General features: G+C 46.4%; 1 protein-coding gene across 8 annotated transcripts in view; it reads right to left on the bottom strand.

The window, feature by feature from the left end:
* The window catches only part of LOC118508136 (ral guanine nucleotide dissociation stimulator-like 1), a 31,355-nt gene that overhangs the window by 1,409 nt on the left and 13,079 nt on the right, over positions 1-16,867 (bottom strand). For 2 of the 8 annotated variants that reach the window (XM_036047649.1, XM_036047650.1), the window contains exons 3-7: positions 4,195-4,296; positions 1,488-1,761; positions 1,258-1,384; positions 678-1,194; positions 11-606 (exon numbers count right to left, since the gene is read on the bottom strand). In XM_036047649.1, the coding sequence (XP_035903542.1) occupies positions 11-606; positions 678-1,194; positions 1,258-1,384; positions 1,488-1,761; positions 4,195-4,296 (1,616 nt within the window). Of the gene's footprint in view, positions 1-10; positions 607-677; positions 1,195-1,257; positions 1,385-1,487; positions 1,762-4,194; positions 4,300-6,910; positions 7,509-16,025; positions 16,351-16,867 lie in introns of those variants that run through there. The other 6 variants (XM_036047644.1, XM_036047643.1, XM_036047647.1 and 3 more) reach the window with 6 other exon arrangements.

Here is a 16,867-nt window from a genome sequence, read left to right as displayed (position 1 = left end):
CGGTCCTTACCTTGCGTTTGACGTGCTGTTAATATCACAGTAAAACTGAGAACCTGCTCCGCTGCTCGAGTTCGACGCTATCGAATCGCTCTTCTTGTGTCCCGGAGTTCCACCACCACCACCACCACCCGTAACACCTCCCGGGTGTTGCGCTGGAGGCCTCTTCGTCATTTCCGGCGCTGGTTCTAACGAGCAGCTCAGCGTGTGTGCCTCCCGTTCATCCAACACGAGCAACGAGGCGAACCATCGATCAAACAGCGGATCATCCGGCAGATGATACGTATTGGCTGCTCCCTGCAGAAGCTTGATCTGAGCTAGCACCTCAAACTCCTTTCGCCGTTTGTCGAAATTGATCAGCCCGTCTTGTAACGTGTCCGGAATGGCTGCGTGGATCATGGTCAGATCGGTCAGGAACGTCCCGAGGTACGGTATCGTTCCGTGGCTGATGAGCGTGTTCTGCTTCTGGAACACCTTCTGCAGGTGTCGATCGTTTTCGCCCACCGTGTCCGCAAACTTGGCCGTCCCCTCGCGCATCAGAACTTCCCGCTGGGCCCACGCATTGTTGTCCTCGGAGAATATCCGTGCCAGCTCGTTGTACAGCTCCAACTGAATGAAGAGAATAAAAGTGGGAGATTAAATAATGATCTCTGAATATGTTGGAGGTCTTTCATCTTTACCTTATCCCTTGGCAACACGGCCCACGTCTTTGATAACCTATACACCGCGTTCGATTGCAGTCCAGAGATGATCGCTTTAAGTGACGAGAAATTCTTCAACAATCGTAACTCCTGCGCAATATCAATCCACGTCGAGATGAGCAGGGCCCGTTCCTGCGGCTTTAATCGTGGCTCGATCAGTATGCTCGATATCACGCGAAACGAAACGGCATTAAACTGGGTAACGGTTGCCAGCACCGAGCTGCTCTCGTGCTTGTCCCGGTTCGACCAGATCGCACCGAGACACTGGTGCGGTATGAGCCGCTTGAACAGCTCCATGTCCATGCGGGTTAGCTGCTCGGCAAAGTGCTTCACCGGAATGTTGGGGAAGCGGTACGAGTTTAGCAGGTGGGACGGTGGACCACGGAATGCTGGTGTCAGACAGAGGCCACCGAACTGGTCGGCGAAATCGTGATAATCGTTGGACCATGGCAGCGGTGGTGGTATTCTACTGTACTTATCTAACCTATGTGTAAACCTGGTAAAAGGTATTAAATATTTAGCATCCATTCCCCGACTCCGAACCGAGCTCAATGCGTACCTATTTAAAGCTTTCATATGTATTTCCGATTTTGGCAAACGCTTTGAGGTGAATGCTAGCAATCGTTGCAAATTGTCCGTGTCCCAATCCTCGGGGAACCCATCGAGCCACACGTGAAGAACAGAGACTGCGGAGAAGCAAAGTAAGCCAATTAAGTTGGGATTTTTTTTTACGAGAGAAAGAGAGAGAGAGCGTGATCTTCATTATTATGATAACGAATCAACCCTTACCTAGAGTTTTCTTGTGCTGGTCCGACAGGGACTCGGGCTGCAGTAGGGCCGGTTCGGCGTGCAGCTTCTCGTACCGGTCCAGCAGCAGCTCCAGCACCTTTTCCGGCTGCGCGAAGGTGCGGTAGGTGTTCAGGAACACGTTCACGAACGTGCTCTCGAGCTCGCCGTCGTCGGTCGCGAGGGCATCGACCAGCCGGGATAGGGTGGCTGCCTTGACGAACCGTACCCGGACGGTTTCCCACTCCAGGTGCGATATTTCATCGTCCGAATCTTGCTGTGAATGAAACGAGAAGGAAAAGGAAGTGTAACAGCGATGCTTTTTTGTTTGTAAACAAATCGAGGCTGTCATTTTACAGCGCTTCAACTGTTCGTGTTGAGCTTTTGCAGTAATGTCGTGCGGATAGCATAACTTTAGGCGCAATTTAAAGTGCATCTTCAGAATCTCTCATTTAATGCAATTTATCTTCCCCTTTTTTCGTTATTTAAAAATCGCAAAAACTGTTTAACCATAAAGCTTCCAAATGAAGAAAACAAACTCATTCTAGCATGACCAGCGCAATATACCATGTCTAACGACATCACCGTGACTTGCAAACGAGAAACTCCCGGTGACTCATCGAACGAGCTCAATCGTCCGCGTGGTACGACGACGGTACGCTGATAAATATTTTAAAGTAGATTTATTGATTTTTCTACACGAAACCGAGTGCAGACCGGACCGATCGAATAAATGTCCTCTCGGCAGCTCTAGCACCGTGCCGGTCTACAAATTCTAATCTACAACCTCAAAAGGCAGGTGCACAATCCATTTCCATTCCGTACCACTAATCCCCGAAAGGACTGCAGCAATCGTCTACACTTAAGTCAATTGTGTATGCAAATATGGGTGCACCGATCGATTTTCCTCGTCTGTTCAATTCCTTATTTGCGTGTCGTACTCAAATCATTCCTATTGCTCTACAAATCGTCGCACTTGGCATGGTGCGCTTTGTAACTCGTAATTGCACTGACCACACAACTGACCTCCATAGCCGATGTTCCTTGCGTTTTTTTTTCCACGATTAGCCCCATTTTTCGCCCACCCAAACGAATGTGTCACCCAGCCCTATAGGGCACCATTCATTCATTAATGTCCCGGTGCGGGGCGATTGAAGTGGAAAAAAAAGCTGGGAACACGAGAAGTAGATGTTTGCAAACCATTACAACCCCCATTAGGTAACACACGGTGTTCCGTGTGCCTGATCCGATGTATCGGAAAGTGTCCGCGAGGTGCATTCGTCCGGTCCGGCACGGTGTTGTTCGCTTATGCAATCGAGGTTTTGGGTTAATAGAAGGTTCCCACGTTCTCGATAAAGTGCAACAATAGCAGTTTTACCATTTAGCATCATTGTCAGAGGGTGTCCACCGTCCAGCAAAACGAACCCGCTTGGGGAGGGGAAAACTAATTCGATCTTGTGTTTATATCTTAATTGTGATCGAAGGGAAACACAAACAGCGTGGAGCACACGGCAGACCCTACAGTTACGGCAGAAACAACTGCAATTAGCTAATTTCAAAATTCAATTTTTCTAACTCTCTATTTGAAAAGGAAGAGAAAAAAAACGCTCGAGTTAAATGCATTATAATATCAACCCCATGGGGACAGTCTTGAAGCCAAAGGTCACACTTCTAGCCCACATTGAATTAAAAAAAGCAATTTAAATTAACGCCAAACCGGCAGCAGCAGCCGCATCGCTACGCAAAACGACATTAGAGCATCCATTAAGAGCATCGTCCGCATCCTGTCGACGATGGAGAACGTTCCAGGGACCAATCAGCGCCATTGAAACGTTCTCTGCCAGAACCCCCTTCCTTCGGCCAACCACCATCCAGGCACAGCTCACATTACGCTGAGTGCAATCAATGCTCTGCATGTCAATCACCATTTGCAGCCGATTGGCTTAGTTTGCGTTTTTTCGGGATGCATTTCTAGGGTGGACAGGGAAAATAAGGGCATTCGAGCTGGTTCTTCTTTTTTCATTATATGTCCTACTTTGTTTGCACGGGTTTTGCAGGGTTTGTAGGAGATGTTCAAGAAATTACAGAAAATAAATTATCAAATATTTAACGTGATTAAATAAAAAAAATCAGAGAGCTGCTCATCAGAATCTCCTCTAAATCTGATGAGGAATACCAAGAGCTTTGTTACTGCAACCCTTAGGACGTCAGAGTGTTCATCAAAGATCCTGCTCAAGGTGGACAAAGTCTGAGCCCACTCTAAAGGACCTGGAAATAGTTCTTTCTAACTCCCCTTGTCAAATAAGATCAATAGGATATTTGAAACATTCTTCAGTCGCATTCCTTTTTCCAAGAACTCTTTATCCATCAGAAGACCCCTGCTGTGTATGCAGCTAATCCAAAACTGCTTCAGATCAATGCAGAGCAAACATTCCATGCAGCTCTGGAAAAGCGCTTCTGGCAAGATAAAGCACAACAACCTCATTCTGATTTACGGTGCGAGTTGATGGGTTTTTTTTTTGCCAAAAGCAGATGATCTAGTCTAGTTTTATGCCAAAAAACACACCCCTTTCTGTCTGGCCAGTGGCATGATCAGAGAGCAAAAGAAACCCACATCTCCCACATTATGTTCTGTCGTTCGGACGCTTTTCCTCCTACGTTATGGAAAATACATAGAACGGTGTTGGAGATTTTCCAAAAAAAAACTTACACTGCTGGCACTGGGTGTTGGTCGATGGTACCGCACCTTCTTAAGATAGACCGTGTAGATGGCGTTCTCCTCGCGTTCTTCGCCCCACAACCGCCAGGTGGGCTGCTGGAAAGAAGTTGTTTTTGTTTTGGAAAGAAGAGAAGAAAAAAAAGAGAAGAGAAACAGTTTCCATTAAATCGATGTTGTTTTTCGTGTTTTGTTATTCGAGTGGGAAACTCGGGAGGAATTTGATATTTTCGAGTGGACGATTTTTTGAGGGGATTTGAATTTTAAAACCCATCTTCTGCTTAGATTCTAGCGGCGTGGCATAGGTTTCGGATGAAGATGTCTTGTTTCGCTAGCTCCTAGCACACTGATTCATCAAACGAAGATGTAATTAAAGATAGATGGCAAAATGCTTGCAACACACAAGTTCAAGATCACAACCTCTTCTCGAGTATTGGCGTCAATTAGAAGCCTTCTTTGTCATTGGCTGGAGCGTTTTAGTTCGTCTTCCCGAGCTGTTAATTGGGGCTAGAAACAATGGAGAAACGTGTCTCGTGAGACGCTAGAAAAGCGAATTCACAGTCGGTTTTCTTCATAAAGCTCGAATCCGTCACAGTACGTGGGCACGCTTTAAATAGCCCACACGGAATCCAAACGTACAAAGAAAATGAGCTAGAACTAGTCACGACTTTTTTCATCCTCCCCCGTTTTTTTTAACGATAATAAAAATAAAATCCCATAAAAGAACAATGAAAACCGAACGAAACTTCTTCAACTTCTGGACTCCATCTCACACCGAATTTAACGCATTTAAGCTGGCCGGAACGAAGCGGATGATGATTGCCAGGCAGCGTGGTAAAACCCTCATGAATATGCGGACCAGCTTAGACGACACCGCTCTGCTTCAGGGCAGGGGAAGAACCCTCACGTGTGTTTTTCCACCCAAAATGCGATTTGCGTACGGTGGCCGTACTTATGCTTCATTGTTTCGCAGGGCGCTTCACTCGCCGGATGTGTTGTGCGGAGCTGAACCGTGACGCTGCGAAGAAGAGCGGCGAGGGTCGCGGTCCAGCCTTCGAACAGGTAATTTCTTCGATGGGACGTCGAAGACAACAGTCCACACGTGTGCAGCACAATGGGCAAGTGGAAATGTGGCAGTGGATGTAACGAAAGCACCCCGAAGCTCGTGCCAGAAAGAATGGAAAAGCGACCGTTTTCACGTCGTGGTATTGTTGTGTGCAATGTCATGGAGAATTAGCATCCAGCAGTGGAGTGTACGTACCGTTGAATGCCAAACAATGGTTGAAAGGAAGTTCCTCTTTTTTTTACACAAAAGGAATCAAAAAAGGAAAGGGAAAGGTCAAGGATCAGAGCATGAGCAAGGATTATTGGTAGAAGAAAAAGGGATGCTTCATTGGTTATTGATAACGCTCTTTACATTTGGCGGATCGTTAGGGTGTAGAATCAAACGACATGACTCAGAACCGATGTTCCTCGAAGCGAAACAATAATTAACGCTTTGTGTCTTTAAACCTCAGAACACTTCACATTACTCATCGATAATGATCGACGACTTTAGCGTCTTTGTCACGTTTTGTTGCCGAGCGCCTGAGTTTATGCAACTGCACACATTGCATCACGATTAGAACGTACAGCGCTGCACACAAGTGCATTGAATGGTTCTTTCGTTATGGCACAGCCATCAGAGACAGAGCTATTATACAATTGCCCTGATCGCTCGCCGTCTAGCTGTCTGTCTGCTGGATAAACACAAACCTGGTCTTCTCCTAGCCTGCGAGCGATAAGCGCGGGCGCACAATATATGCAAAGCAAAAAAAAAACAAAAAAACCCTCGTCTGTTACAAAGTCTTTCAAGGCGCGTTAAGCAATCAGCAGGCCTGCGTTAATGTTAACGCCCGTGCTGAACTCCCCGGAGCAACCCTTTTCGGGCCGTTGGGAGCGCACACCCGGTCACACATGAGTCACAGAGCGCCATTTGTTACCGGAACAAAGTGATTCGACAACGCCGTCGCCGGCTTTTCATCATACGCAATCCGAAAGGGGCAAAAGTTCAAGCCCGACCGACTCTGGCTGATTGTTTCTAGCTAGCTCCGTTCGTTGGGCGAGATAAAGCGGACGGACGGCTTTACGATGTAAACACTGGCAGCCAGATGGGTGTGTGCGAGTGTGTGCTGGTGAGTCGTGACAGGGGAGGGTTTGTTTATTTTCGTTGTCTTCAAGTAAGTGTTTTATTGTTTGGTGATAAGAGAATCGTTGGTTGGTAGACAGTTTTAGTTCCGATCTATTTAATTGCATGCAGTATTATGTATTTTAAGATAGAGTTTCACTGTCCCTGAATGTATGCAATTGCTCATCTATTGAGGTCTTTCACAAATTAATTGCGGTCTATTATGAAGTCCCGGAGAGATATTTCAAATTGGTTGCATACCTTCTGGCACTTAGCTCCAACAAACAATCTTACGTTCAAGTATTCTTACGCTTCAAGTTGGGCGTCAACCCTTCAATGTACTGCGTAAAGAAGAACTGCGTAGCTAGATCGTTAGATTCCGCATCTCTCGCTCTCTTAATCAAACACGCGCATAACCTCAATTTCACTTAACCAATCTATCAGTTAATCGAATTAAGTCTTATCTGCCCTCACCCCCATTAGCGCCCTTTCCGCTCCCACACGATCCCGACACCCTCCCGTTCGTGTTGCCATCTGTATTACCTTGACATACCACTTGGTGGTGCGCTGACTCTGACCCTCCTTGCTAGCGGTGGCCAACTTCCTGCCCATCAGTTTGCTGAGCGTTCCCTTGCACGGACAGAAGCAACGCAGCGTCCCACCGGCCATTCCACCCAATCGTTCCTCCTTCCCGCTCGCTCCATTCTCCTTGCAGGCCGAGCGCTGAGGATCGTCCGCCGGTGGACCGACCGTACCGGTACCTGCGCCATCTCCGCCAGTGCTGGAGACGTTATTCGTTCCCGCGGCGGTATTGTGACGAATCTGCTGCGTACACTTGTGGGCCAGCAGTTTCGTCTTTTCCGTCAGGCTGTGAAGCGTTTCGTTACTCGGACAAAACATTGGTTAACCTGTTGCCGCTCGCTTCGGTACACGACATTCGGCTCTACGGACTGTGGCTCGATCACGATCACTTAACCCCAACAGCGCGGTACACCCGGAGCACTCGATCGATCGATCACGCCTGCACGCACTTTTAACACACTTTAATTGGACTGTTCTTGACGGGCGGCACTCACAGCCACGCACGCCTCGCACATGGATCACTTCGATTAAAAGTGTTTAAACTGCCTGCACGAAACTGCTGCAAAGAGATGCGTTGTTGACGTTGATCAGCTAAATTGATCGCCGGGTTGGGTTTTCGGACCGAGCAGATCATTGAGTTTGATTGAGACGTTCCAGAAATAGCTCGTCACCGTCTCGAACGGTCTGGTGTAATTGGACTTAATTTCTCCCAATTTTCTAGACGACAATGATTGAGAAGCTCTTAGCATGTGAATTAAATGGCTCAATGTTCCTCACCGCATGCTATTCCTTTGCGAGCAACACAATCAGTTCACTCGTGCTGACAGCTCGGGACGTCACTTCCCATTGCCATAATGCGAACCCCACTCACACGGAACGAAACCTGACTGGCGTGGACGGGATATAGGAACCTTCTCCGGAAGCACGTGTTCTCGAACGAGTCGTGTCACTCGCGTCATCAACCACACAACAATACGCTTGATTGTAGCAAAACCGCCGAACTGAAGTCAACAACATCGAACCACACAACAGTTCTAGCTCGGGACGATATGTCCAACGCGTGCATATGTGGTGCTAATGGGTGCGTACTGTTGGCTCATTTAGCAGCAGTTAACCAAAATATGTCCACCCGACCCCGAAAAGCGGATGACTCAGTACCTAGATTACAGAGCAACATTGTGGTGACCAGAGGTGTGGGATAATGTTGCTTTACGCGCCTCAAATTAACATTTATCGATCCCACACTGGGCGGCTAGAGGGGGCACAAACGAGACGTTCTTATGAGTAATCGCGACACGCGACAACTTACTCGACGCCGTTACGGAACGAAATGACCAATTTGGGTTGCGTTATAGCTGTGCGGCTAATAGACGCTTGAAACGGGAATCACTCACCGCCGGAGAGTGGAACTGGAACTGCAGTTGGTGTAAATATTTAACACAGTCCCGGAAATGGATCGTCTAAACAGTTTGAACACTAACTAGGACCTAATTAGGAGGACTTCGGGAGGGAAGTTCATTTTCGCTCAGAGGTATTGTTTATATTTAGACTTTCAACTCGCTTCCAACCGAGGGTTTAGGGTGCACTCTCTCAGGTCTTCAGCGAGTTGGTTCGAAGCGAGAAGGTTCTAAGACCTTCTTCAAGGTATACGAAACCGATCATCAAAGTGAAGACTTATATTTATAATCAAAACACAAATAACTCTTCTAACACTTTGGAGTGGGAGCTGTTTGTTTGGAAGGTAAACAAAAATAGGATACAGTTTGGATTGGCCCAAAAACCCTCCAAATAACCACGTGGAAGAATTGTATTGCATACTTTTAGGCGCATCATCTCCGTTCTCTTGTGGTGCGGATTTGCTCTATTTTATTTATAAATTTAGTTGATTTTTCTATAAATATATTGTGCTATTTTGAATTAAACAAATTATTTACTTTGTCATCTTCACTGTGTTTGTTTCGCTTCACTGTCCTTGTGTCACTAGCACACTTCATCGCTTTTTTGCACAAGCCCGTACCTTTCATGTGCACTTTACAGAAAATAAAATAAAAACCCCCATCGGATATTGGCCATCGATGAAAGCAAGCCAGCACATCCGAGCACAAACATCAGTCGAGCGCGTCCTAGATTCGTAATTAAATTTTTCAATATCCGCCACGCCATGGATGTAACAGACTGTTCCTGCCGCTTCGAACAGTCACCTGCACCCAACCCACACCGAAATGCCAATATTGTGTGTGTTTATCTCACTGCACACTGTTTACCGAAACGCACATCATCCAGCAGGGAACACCGGGCTGCCGAGAACCGTCCTGCCCGGTCGATCGTACGGCAGCAACACGACTGACAATCTGGTGCTCGAAGCCGGTCCCAACAGCACACTGTTGCCGACGGAGTGTCCTGCTGTAAGCGAGTCACAAGTCGTTCAACCTGCCTGCCTGACAAACCGGCAGGATCCACAGCCGTCGCAGAGTGGACATTGTCGGTAGACAAGATTTCTTTGTTAGGCAGGCAGGCAGGCAGGCAGCCAGGATGGGTCTTGTGCAGCCTGGTAGGAAGAGTGCTGCCGGGACAGTAAACGAGCTGCAATAACATGGCGTTATGCTACACTCCGCCGAGTTCTGCCAGACAAAGAAGATTTATTGTGTCGGAAGTGAAGTTTTGCCAAAACGACCGTATGGCCACTATAGCTTAAAAGGGGTTGTACGCTCCAACGCTCCACTCGGTACTGCGGCAGAACTGTAGAAGAAAGGCTGCACTGTGCTTAACAGTGCCAAACCTAAATGCAAAACAGCATGTTTGTTAGTTTAATGGTGCTTTTTTTGTTCGGGTTTGGTGGTAAATAAACCACTGGCAGCGCTGACCATTCGATGCCATTGCCAGCATAACAATTCCTCTTGTTATCTGCAGACGGATAGCCTAGCGCCCGGACGAATAGCTCCGGGGACTAAATAAACATTATGTTATCCAGACAAACAGGAAGCATGTTGCAAGGGTATTACAGCATAGAATTTATGTTTAAACACCGTCAGTTCCCGGTTCTTCGTTATCCGTGTCCAGATACAATTTTGTTACACACACAATCTCCGCATTGAGTCTAGCAATATTCCAGAATATCTGGTAAATTACTTCAAATGTATTCAAATTTCGTCTGCGAACGCATTCTCCTTCCATGAAACATTTTCTTAATCGACCTCGCTCCCGAAACGCAACAAGGCAACAACCAAAGCGGAACCATCCATCCATTTTTCCACGTGACTTAACCCAACACAAACACGGCGCACGGTAGCCTTCACCGGGGAGTTAATCAACCGTCAAACGCGGCTCTTCGCCGAACCTCACTAAGCCGTCGTGTGGGAGTAATCTAAGACGACGTCCCAATCAGCAAACTATTAGTTGTTGCCAGACTACGCCGTCCCGGTACGTACCGTGGTACGCTGCCCCCCGGAAGGCATGTGTCATGATTAATAACACCGTGCGTTCCGTGCCCCACACACACACACACACATGCCGGTGGGCGTTCCGTTTTCCCACGTGCCAAAAACGCTTTTATGTCGATATTTTTGGCAACGTACGAAGCCGAGTTTTCCTTTCATCCCGGGGCACCAGGGTTGCCCGTTGAATCATTGATTCCCCAGTGCGAAGAAGAGGTGATGCGCTCTATATATAGATGCGCTTCTTCATCGCTGCCCAATAATGTGTGTATAGTGTAGTGCAGTGCCCTCGCATTCTTCGAGGATAAATCGAATCGCGAGAGAATTCCGATTGCATGACGTTGGCAAGCGGGGAAAACAAATCCAATCTTTCATCCTCAACATTCCGTAAAGGTGTGTTTGCGTGTACGAAGACTTTCCGGGAGAAAACGAAAATGCAATAACATTGTACGGTGGTGGGTAGCATTTTAAATCGATTCGGAACGAGTTTAGCGCACAACCAAGCCATCACCATGTAAGGGGAAACAGCTGTGACAAAGTTGGTTGTTTGGGGCTCGATCCCACCCAAAACACGGAACTAATAGCTGTCTGTGGATGGTTTGTCTTAGGTTAACGAATTCCTTCTTGGTGCTATCGTCTACCGTATCCCACAGCGCTTTCGGGTGAACGGGAGCTGCTGGTAGTGTCTCGCCATACGGGCGATTGCCGAAAGAAAACTGCAACATGCCGCGAACATAAGGGTGACTCCCGCGGCCATTAGCCCCCAAACTCAAGCCTCCTTTTCCAGCGAGCTACAATTGGGTGTGTTTTTGTTTCCCCTAACTCACTCTCCAACAAGTACACGGGAGGAGGTCATGCACGAGTGACAGCGTGTGGCGGATGTTCTTTGTTTCCATTCCACAACCACAACTCCCTTTGAAGAACCCTTTTTCCCGTACATTCCTACAGCCAGAAGTTATGCTTATCAATCCTCAATTACACTTGAACCCACCATGCTGTACGCTGTACGAGCCAGCTTCGTCCAAAAAACCACATCAAACTCTACCTCAGCCTTTGTGTGGACGCTCTTCAGCTCAGGTATGACATTTCGCAAACTTAAGTCCTCCGCCTCGGGGCAACCTCGTTCGAAAGAAACCGGATTGCTGTGTGTCTCTACTTGATGCTGGAATTTGGATGCTGAGTTAATGAAATTCCCAATTCCCATCTCGCATCCGGTTTTTTTTTTCGCAGATAAGTTCAAACATAAACACACCTCCAGGGAAAGACACCCCGTGGGCCACTAGCTTTGGGAAGGGGCGAAAGTCCAACCAGTCCAGACCAGTCGATTACGGAACAGGTTTGGATGGCGATTGCCAAAAAAAAAAGAAAATCTTTACAAAGTTGCATACATTACAGGCGCCGATCGGCAGTTTCTCTTTCGATGCTACTATCAGCGTTTTAATGGGTTTAATTTATTGTCCGGTTCGCAATTCGGCAAACTATCGGCGGGACATTGGGACAGCAGAACTGGTTTGGAGAGCTAAGATGGCTCACCAATTATTTTAAACCAGCTTTAACCTTCAAAATATCCCGACGTGGCAGTGTTTAAGCGATAGTTGGAATATGCAAAATGGAGATCCAAATTATAGTTTTTAAAAAAATAACTCATCAAAATCATTCGTAAAGCAATCAAATTTCTGTTTTAATTGCTTACGATGGGGGAGTTTCATATTACCTTTTCCGAAGCAATCATGCAGCTCCGATTCCAAGCAATAGTTGTAGAAGCCTTCCGAGAGCTGAATACTCCCGAGCGATATGTTCCACGGGTGCTGTGGAAAACTCCTAACAATTGCCCCTTTTTTTGCTATAGAAGGAAAAACATTCATCGATCTTTATATTAGCTGTGCCGAGTTTGCTCTTGCTCTCCGCGAATTCAACTGCATCCGAACTGTACTATTTTCAGCGGATGCTCAAACAATGCTGCCCCTCCGGGTAGCGTGTGCGTCCTTCGGAAGCAGCGTGGTGGAAAAATTGTTTATATTTATCAACAAAACGGTCGGCTTCAATTTCTACATCTGCGGGTGCAGATCACAGCACCGGGAAGCATGATGCAATTGACATAATGTGCATGCGAGCTAGCGTTCGCCACTGTCGAGGAGTGTTGTTTGCTGGTGTGCAGGGTACGGTGCATTGTAACGAGATGATCGTTTGTCGTGTAATTGATTGTGCCCTTGGTTGGCACGCGTGTGTGTGTGTGTGGGGAGCCCACTATTAATTGCTCGTACATGTCAAGGGAATCAACTAGACAGGTCGTAAATTCAACAGATTTAAGCGTTATCGTTATGAGATAGTTTTTGCTAAATAAAAACATGGGATTTTCATAGAAATGATAGCTAAGAGAGGTCTCCGCTTGCTGCTGCTGCTAAGAGAGGTCTTCACTTGAGCTAGCCTCAACCTCAACCCTACCCCGGCTATCTTGAACAAAAGATTTCTCGCATAAAAAAGACACAACAAAATCCCAAACCCTGCGGCAACTTCATCGACAACTCGCTCACGTTTCAAACGAGTTTGCACGTGCACAACACGAACCCTCTTAGACCGGAACCCGAGACAAGATTTCAATTCAGCCACACGCCACTCGTCGGTTTGTGCGAGGACGATAAGCACGCTAAAACTGGGCCAACAGCGTCCTTTCGTCCTTTCGTCAATGGCGGCTTCGTTGTTGGACAGGAATTTGTGCTCGCTTTCCTTTGGATGGGCGAAATGGGTCGACCAGCGCAATGATTTTCCTGCAAAAGGATGCAGAGCAACGGGCGCGACTCTTCCTAATGTGAAGCACAGCTGAACACCCATGCTGCCGGAGACAGTTTTCGCAACTCCGCTCATCTTCAGCTGTCAGTCAGTCAATCCAGTGCGACTCGGGACCCGGTCGTCCGACTGTTTGTGCGAAAGGGAATTATTACAATCGAGCGTTCTCGTGAAGAAAACAGAAATTGCAGCATGAAAGATTGCTTTCATTAATTATGCATCCAAATGGAAGTAAATTGGCAAACGGTGGACGTTGCTGCACCGAATCGAATAATCATTATCATACGTTAGCCGCTCGGTTGGCTGATGCTGGATGCAATGGGGCACGTAAATAATCCCCCTGGACTCATAACAGATTGTACTAATTAATTTATTGCTGCTGTACCAACCGAGCAACATTACGAGCGAGGTAATACAAAGGTTCTTAAGCGCCTAAAAGTATGCAAACTGCGGTCTAAAAATGGATTCACCATGGAGAGTAATTATTTAAATTTAGAAGTATAAATTGGGAGAATAAATCACTTTAGTGGGAAGCGACCAATGAATCATATTTTAAGAATGAAAAAAAACATGATTTCATGCAGTGGCGCCTACATGTATGCCAGAGCCAATACAAAGAGTGATTAAGCTAGATTTGTTAGCATAAAAACGGGGAAAAAATCTGTCTGTTTTTTTTTATCCTACTTAAAGTATAATCAATTTGATAACATATTTTTAAGCCTCAATTTATGCAAATCGCATCACTTTCAAGGTTATTAAAACACCTTTGTTCGATTCTTGACACACATTTACCAGAAGGAAACCTATGGAAACAGACCTTTTACTCAGTGCTGTGATTTAAATTCTGTTTATGCTATTTTTATGTGAAACCAAACATCATCCCTTAATAACCCTTGTAATCCTCGAATGAAGGACACTCGCTCTCTCTCTCTCTCTCTCTCTCTCTCTCTCTATCTCTCTTTCTCCAGTAATTTCCGGCCATCAAGCCCACATCACCGGGTGGACGCAAACCACAGCTACCCGAAATCCCATGCCGTATCTGTATTTACAATGGCATTTAAGGGCCCGCCAACCCACACTCACTCACTGTCCACAGAAGGGCTTTGAGGACTGTGCCAAGAAGGGAATGGGCGATGGCAAGAGAAGCGAACAAACTTTATTTATAGCCATGAAATTTGCCTTCAAGCATCGGGATCGGTCACTCGTGAACCGATCGAAGCCAACGACTATGTACGGGTAATGTGATCAAGCCCGCCAGAGCGTCATCTCTCGGCTGACGCTCGTATGACGGCAGATGAATCGAACCCTAATATAGACAGTTTAGAAAACTTGTGCCTCGGTAAGTAACACGGAAGCAAACAGTGTGCCTGCTGGGGCAAACTACCGACATTTAACCTGTGTGTGCGGCTTTTTACCCATAGCAGGCGCCCTTTAAAAAGCTCCCTAACCGTGAAATTGCACCACAACAGTGTAGCGTCGTCATATCGTGAAAAAGAAAAAAAAGCCAACCTCCCGGCAAGGCACACAAGCACCCGGTAATGGGATTTTAATGATAATTGGAAGAGAAAACTGCCACCAGTGCCGCACCATCCATCGGCACACCGTAAGACGCCCACCGATGGCGGACGGGTACTTTAATTTTTTCCGTTTTTAGACTGCTCGCGACCGCTCGGTTGGTCTTTGATTTCATTTCATGCTTTCTTGACAGCTTCGCAGGCTTTCCTTTTCACTTGTCACGTGGCTTTTCTCCCGCTGCTGTTGGCGAGAAGTTTTCATCATTCGTCCTCACACGATTTCCGCCATTTCGGTCGTGCGTCGCCCATCGTGGGTGACACACGGAGACAACACTTCCGCGGGCGCACACATGCCATCCGAGGCGCTCTTCCTGTACGGGTGGCGATGGTACAAAAATAAGTCCCTATTTAGGGACTTTAGGGCCATGTCGCGAGTGCACGCGTTCGCGTGTTTTGTTCGCGAGAAAAGGAAGGCGCGAAACGGGGCAAGCCTCGACCCGTTCTGGCGTCTGTCACGCGGTCGCCTAGCAACGGAAAACACGAAGGATAGAGGCGTTGTTATCGCGCGGATCTTCGTATCGCGCGTATCGGGCGCTCTTTGGGGGGACGGGGGTTGGATTTATATAATTACACCTAATCTGCCTTACCAAAAGGCAAAAGGTTACGAACTTTGCAGAAACTTTGTTTTGGTTATTCTATGCTTCGGGGGTATCTTGTTTTCGAAACTCGATCCCTCTCCGCTTCGCAACGCAAACGCCATCAGCAACACCATCAAATCACAGCATGCCATTTTGCGCTATCTCAATTGCCCGTAATCGGTTGATCCATCGAGAGGAAGCGTGTTGTGGCTGACTGACGCGTTGCGAGTAGTTATTTAATCTCGGCAGCATGCAAACAACATTCCCTCGCATCCGTGTCCGACCGTGCCGTCTCTCTTCCAGTACACTTTCACCGGTGCAGAAAATTTGCCTCTTCCTTTTTCGCTGGCGAGTAGAGAACCTACACTTAACCGCGAAAGGTAATATTTAGCGAATATTTTACACTCGCATCTCATAATGTATAATTATTTAATTCACTGCTTCCATCACGCTTCCTTTGGCGTTTATCGTGAGAGACACATATTTCCTCACGGTTTTCCACATGGCACTTTAAAATATCATCACATCACGGAGCCCTCAAAATCACAATTTTTTCCGTATATTGTGCACTTTTTCGTTTAACCTTCCAAGTGTAAACAATATTTTTTTGGGACACAAATCATGTTTGTTCCTCTTCTTTGGTCACAAAAACACACGAATCAGAATATACGCTTCGAAATATTATCATCATTATTGCACACACCTCATCGAACGTACCACACCGAAACACCGAGCGACGATCCGAATCGTCTCGCGGACGACAAGCTTCTGCGCGGTTGTGTTCCGTGTTGTGTAGCGTACAACCCCCGTCGTCAGGGATCGTTGATGCAAGCTTGTTGGGATGTGTGTATTTTTCGTTTTTGTTTCATTCCCTCGCGCCGGCATGAGTTCTATGTTTTTTCCCTTTTTTGAATTTGGTTCGGAAGAATATTTTTTTATATCATTGGCTTGTAATTAATTTGATTGTACTCTTAAAGATGTTTTTAAAGAATGTAGCTTGATTTTTTTTAGTTTTGTATTTTTTGTTTAATATAACTTTTTATTTTTTTAACATAAAATTACGGAAAATATTTGACAACACGTTTCTTTTACTAACCATAAATTAAAATAAATTAGAATACGTACAAGACTGCAAACAAAATCATTCAAAAGTTAATAAAAATTGGTGCTTGTATTTCGCTAGCGACTTTGTTTGGCGCCATCTGTTGGGCAATAGCGTGCCGGGTTGTTTTAATACTCGCTCTCTCATTCTTTCCTCTCTTAACCGCGATGAAATAAACAAACTTAGCGGCATCAGTGAAAGAAAAAACGCTATGCCCTTCTCACTTGTAGCTCTATCTCTCATCACATCCTTCATAGTGAGACAGGCGATGAAAACGTGAGCTGCTGTTGTGTTTTTGGTAGACGTTCTCACTGACTCACTAGCGTGAGATACGAGCGTGAGACGATAGGAAGTGAGAAAGCGAGAATAACAAGTCGTGAGTAGCTATGTGTGATGAGGTGAGAACTTTAGCTGCGTAGGTTATCGTAATAGTGTGGGAACTA

The sequence above is a fragment of the Anopheles stephensi genome, chromosome 2 (genome assembly GCF_013141755.1).
Source record: "Anopheles stephensi strain Indian chromosome 2, UCI_ANSTEP_V1.0, whole genome shotgun sequence".
Classification (NCBI taxonomy): domain Eukaryota; kingdom Metazoa; phylum Arthropoda; class Insecta; order Diptera; family Culicidae; genus Anopheles; species Anopheles stephensi.
The sequence above is the reverse complement of the archived record's forward strand: the minus strand, read 5'-3'. Positions and strand labels throughout refer to the sequence as shown.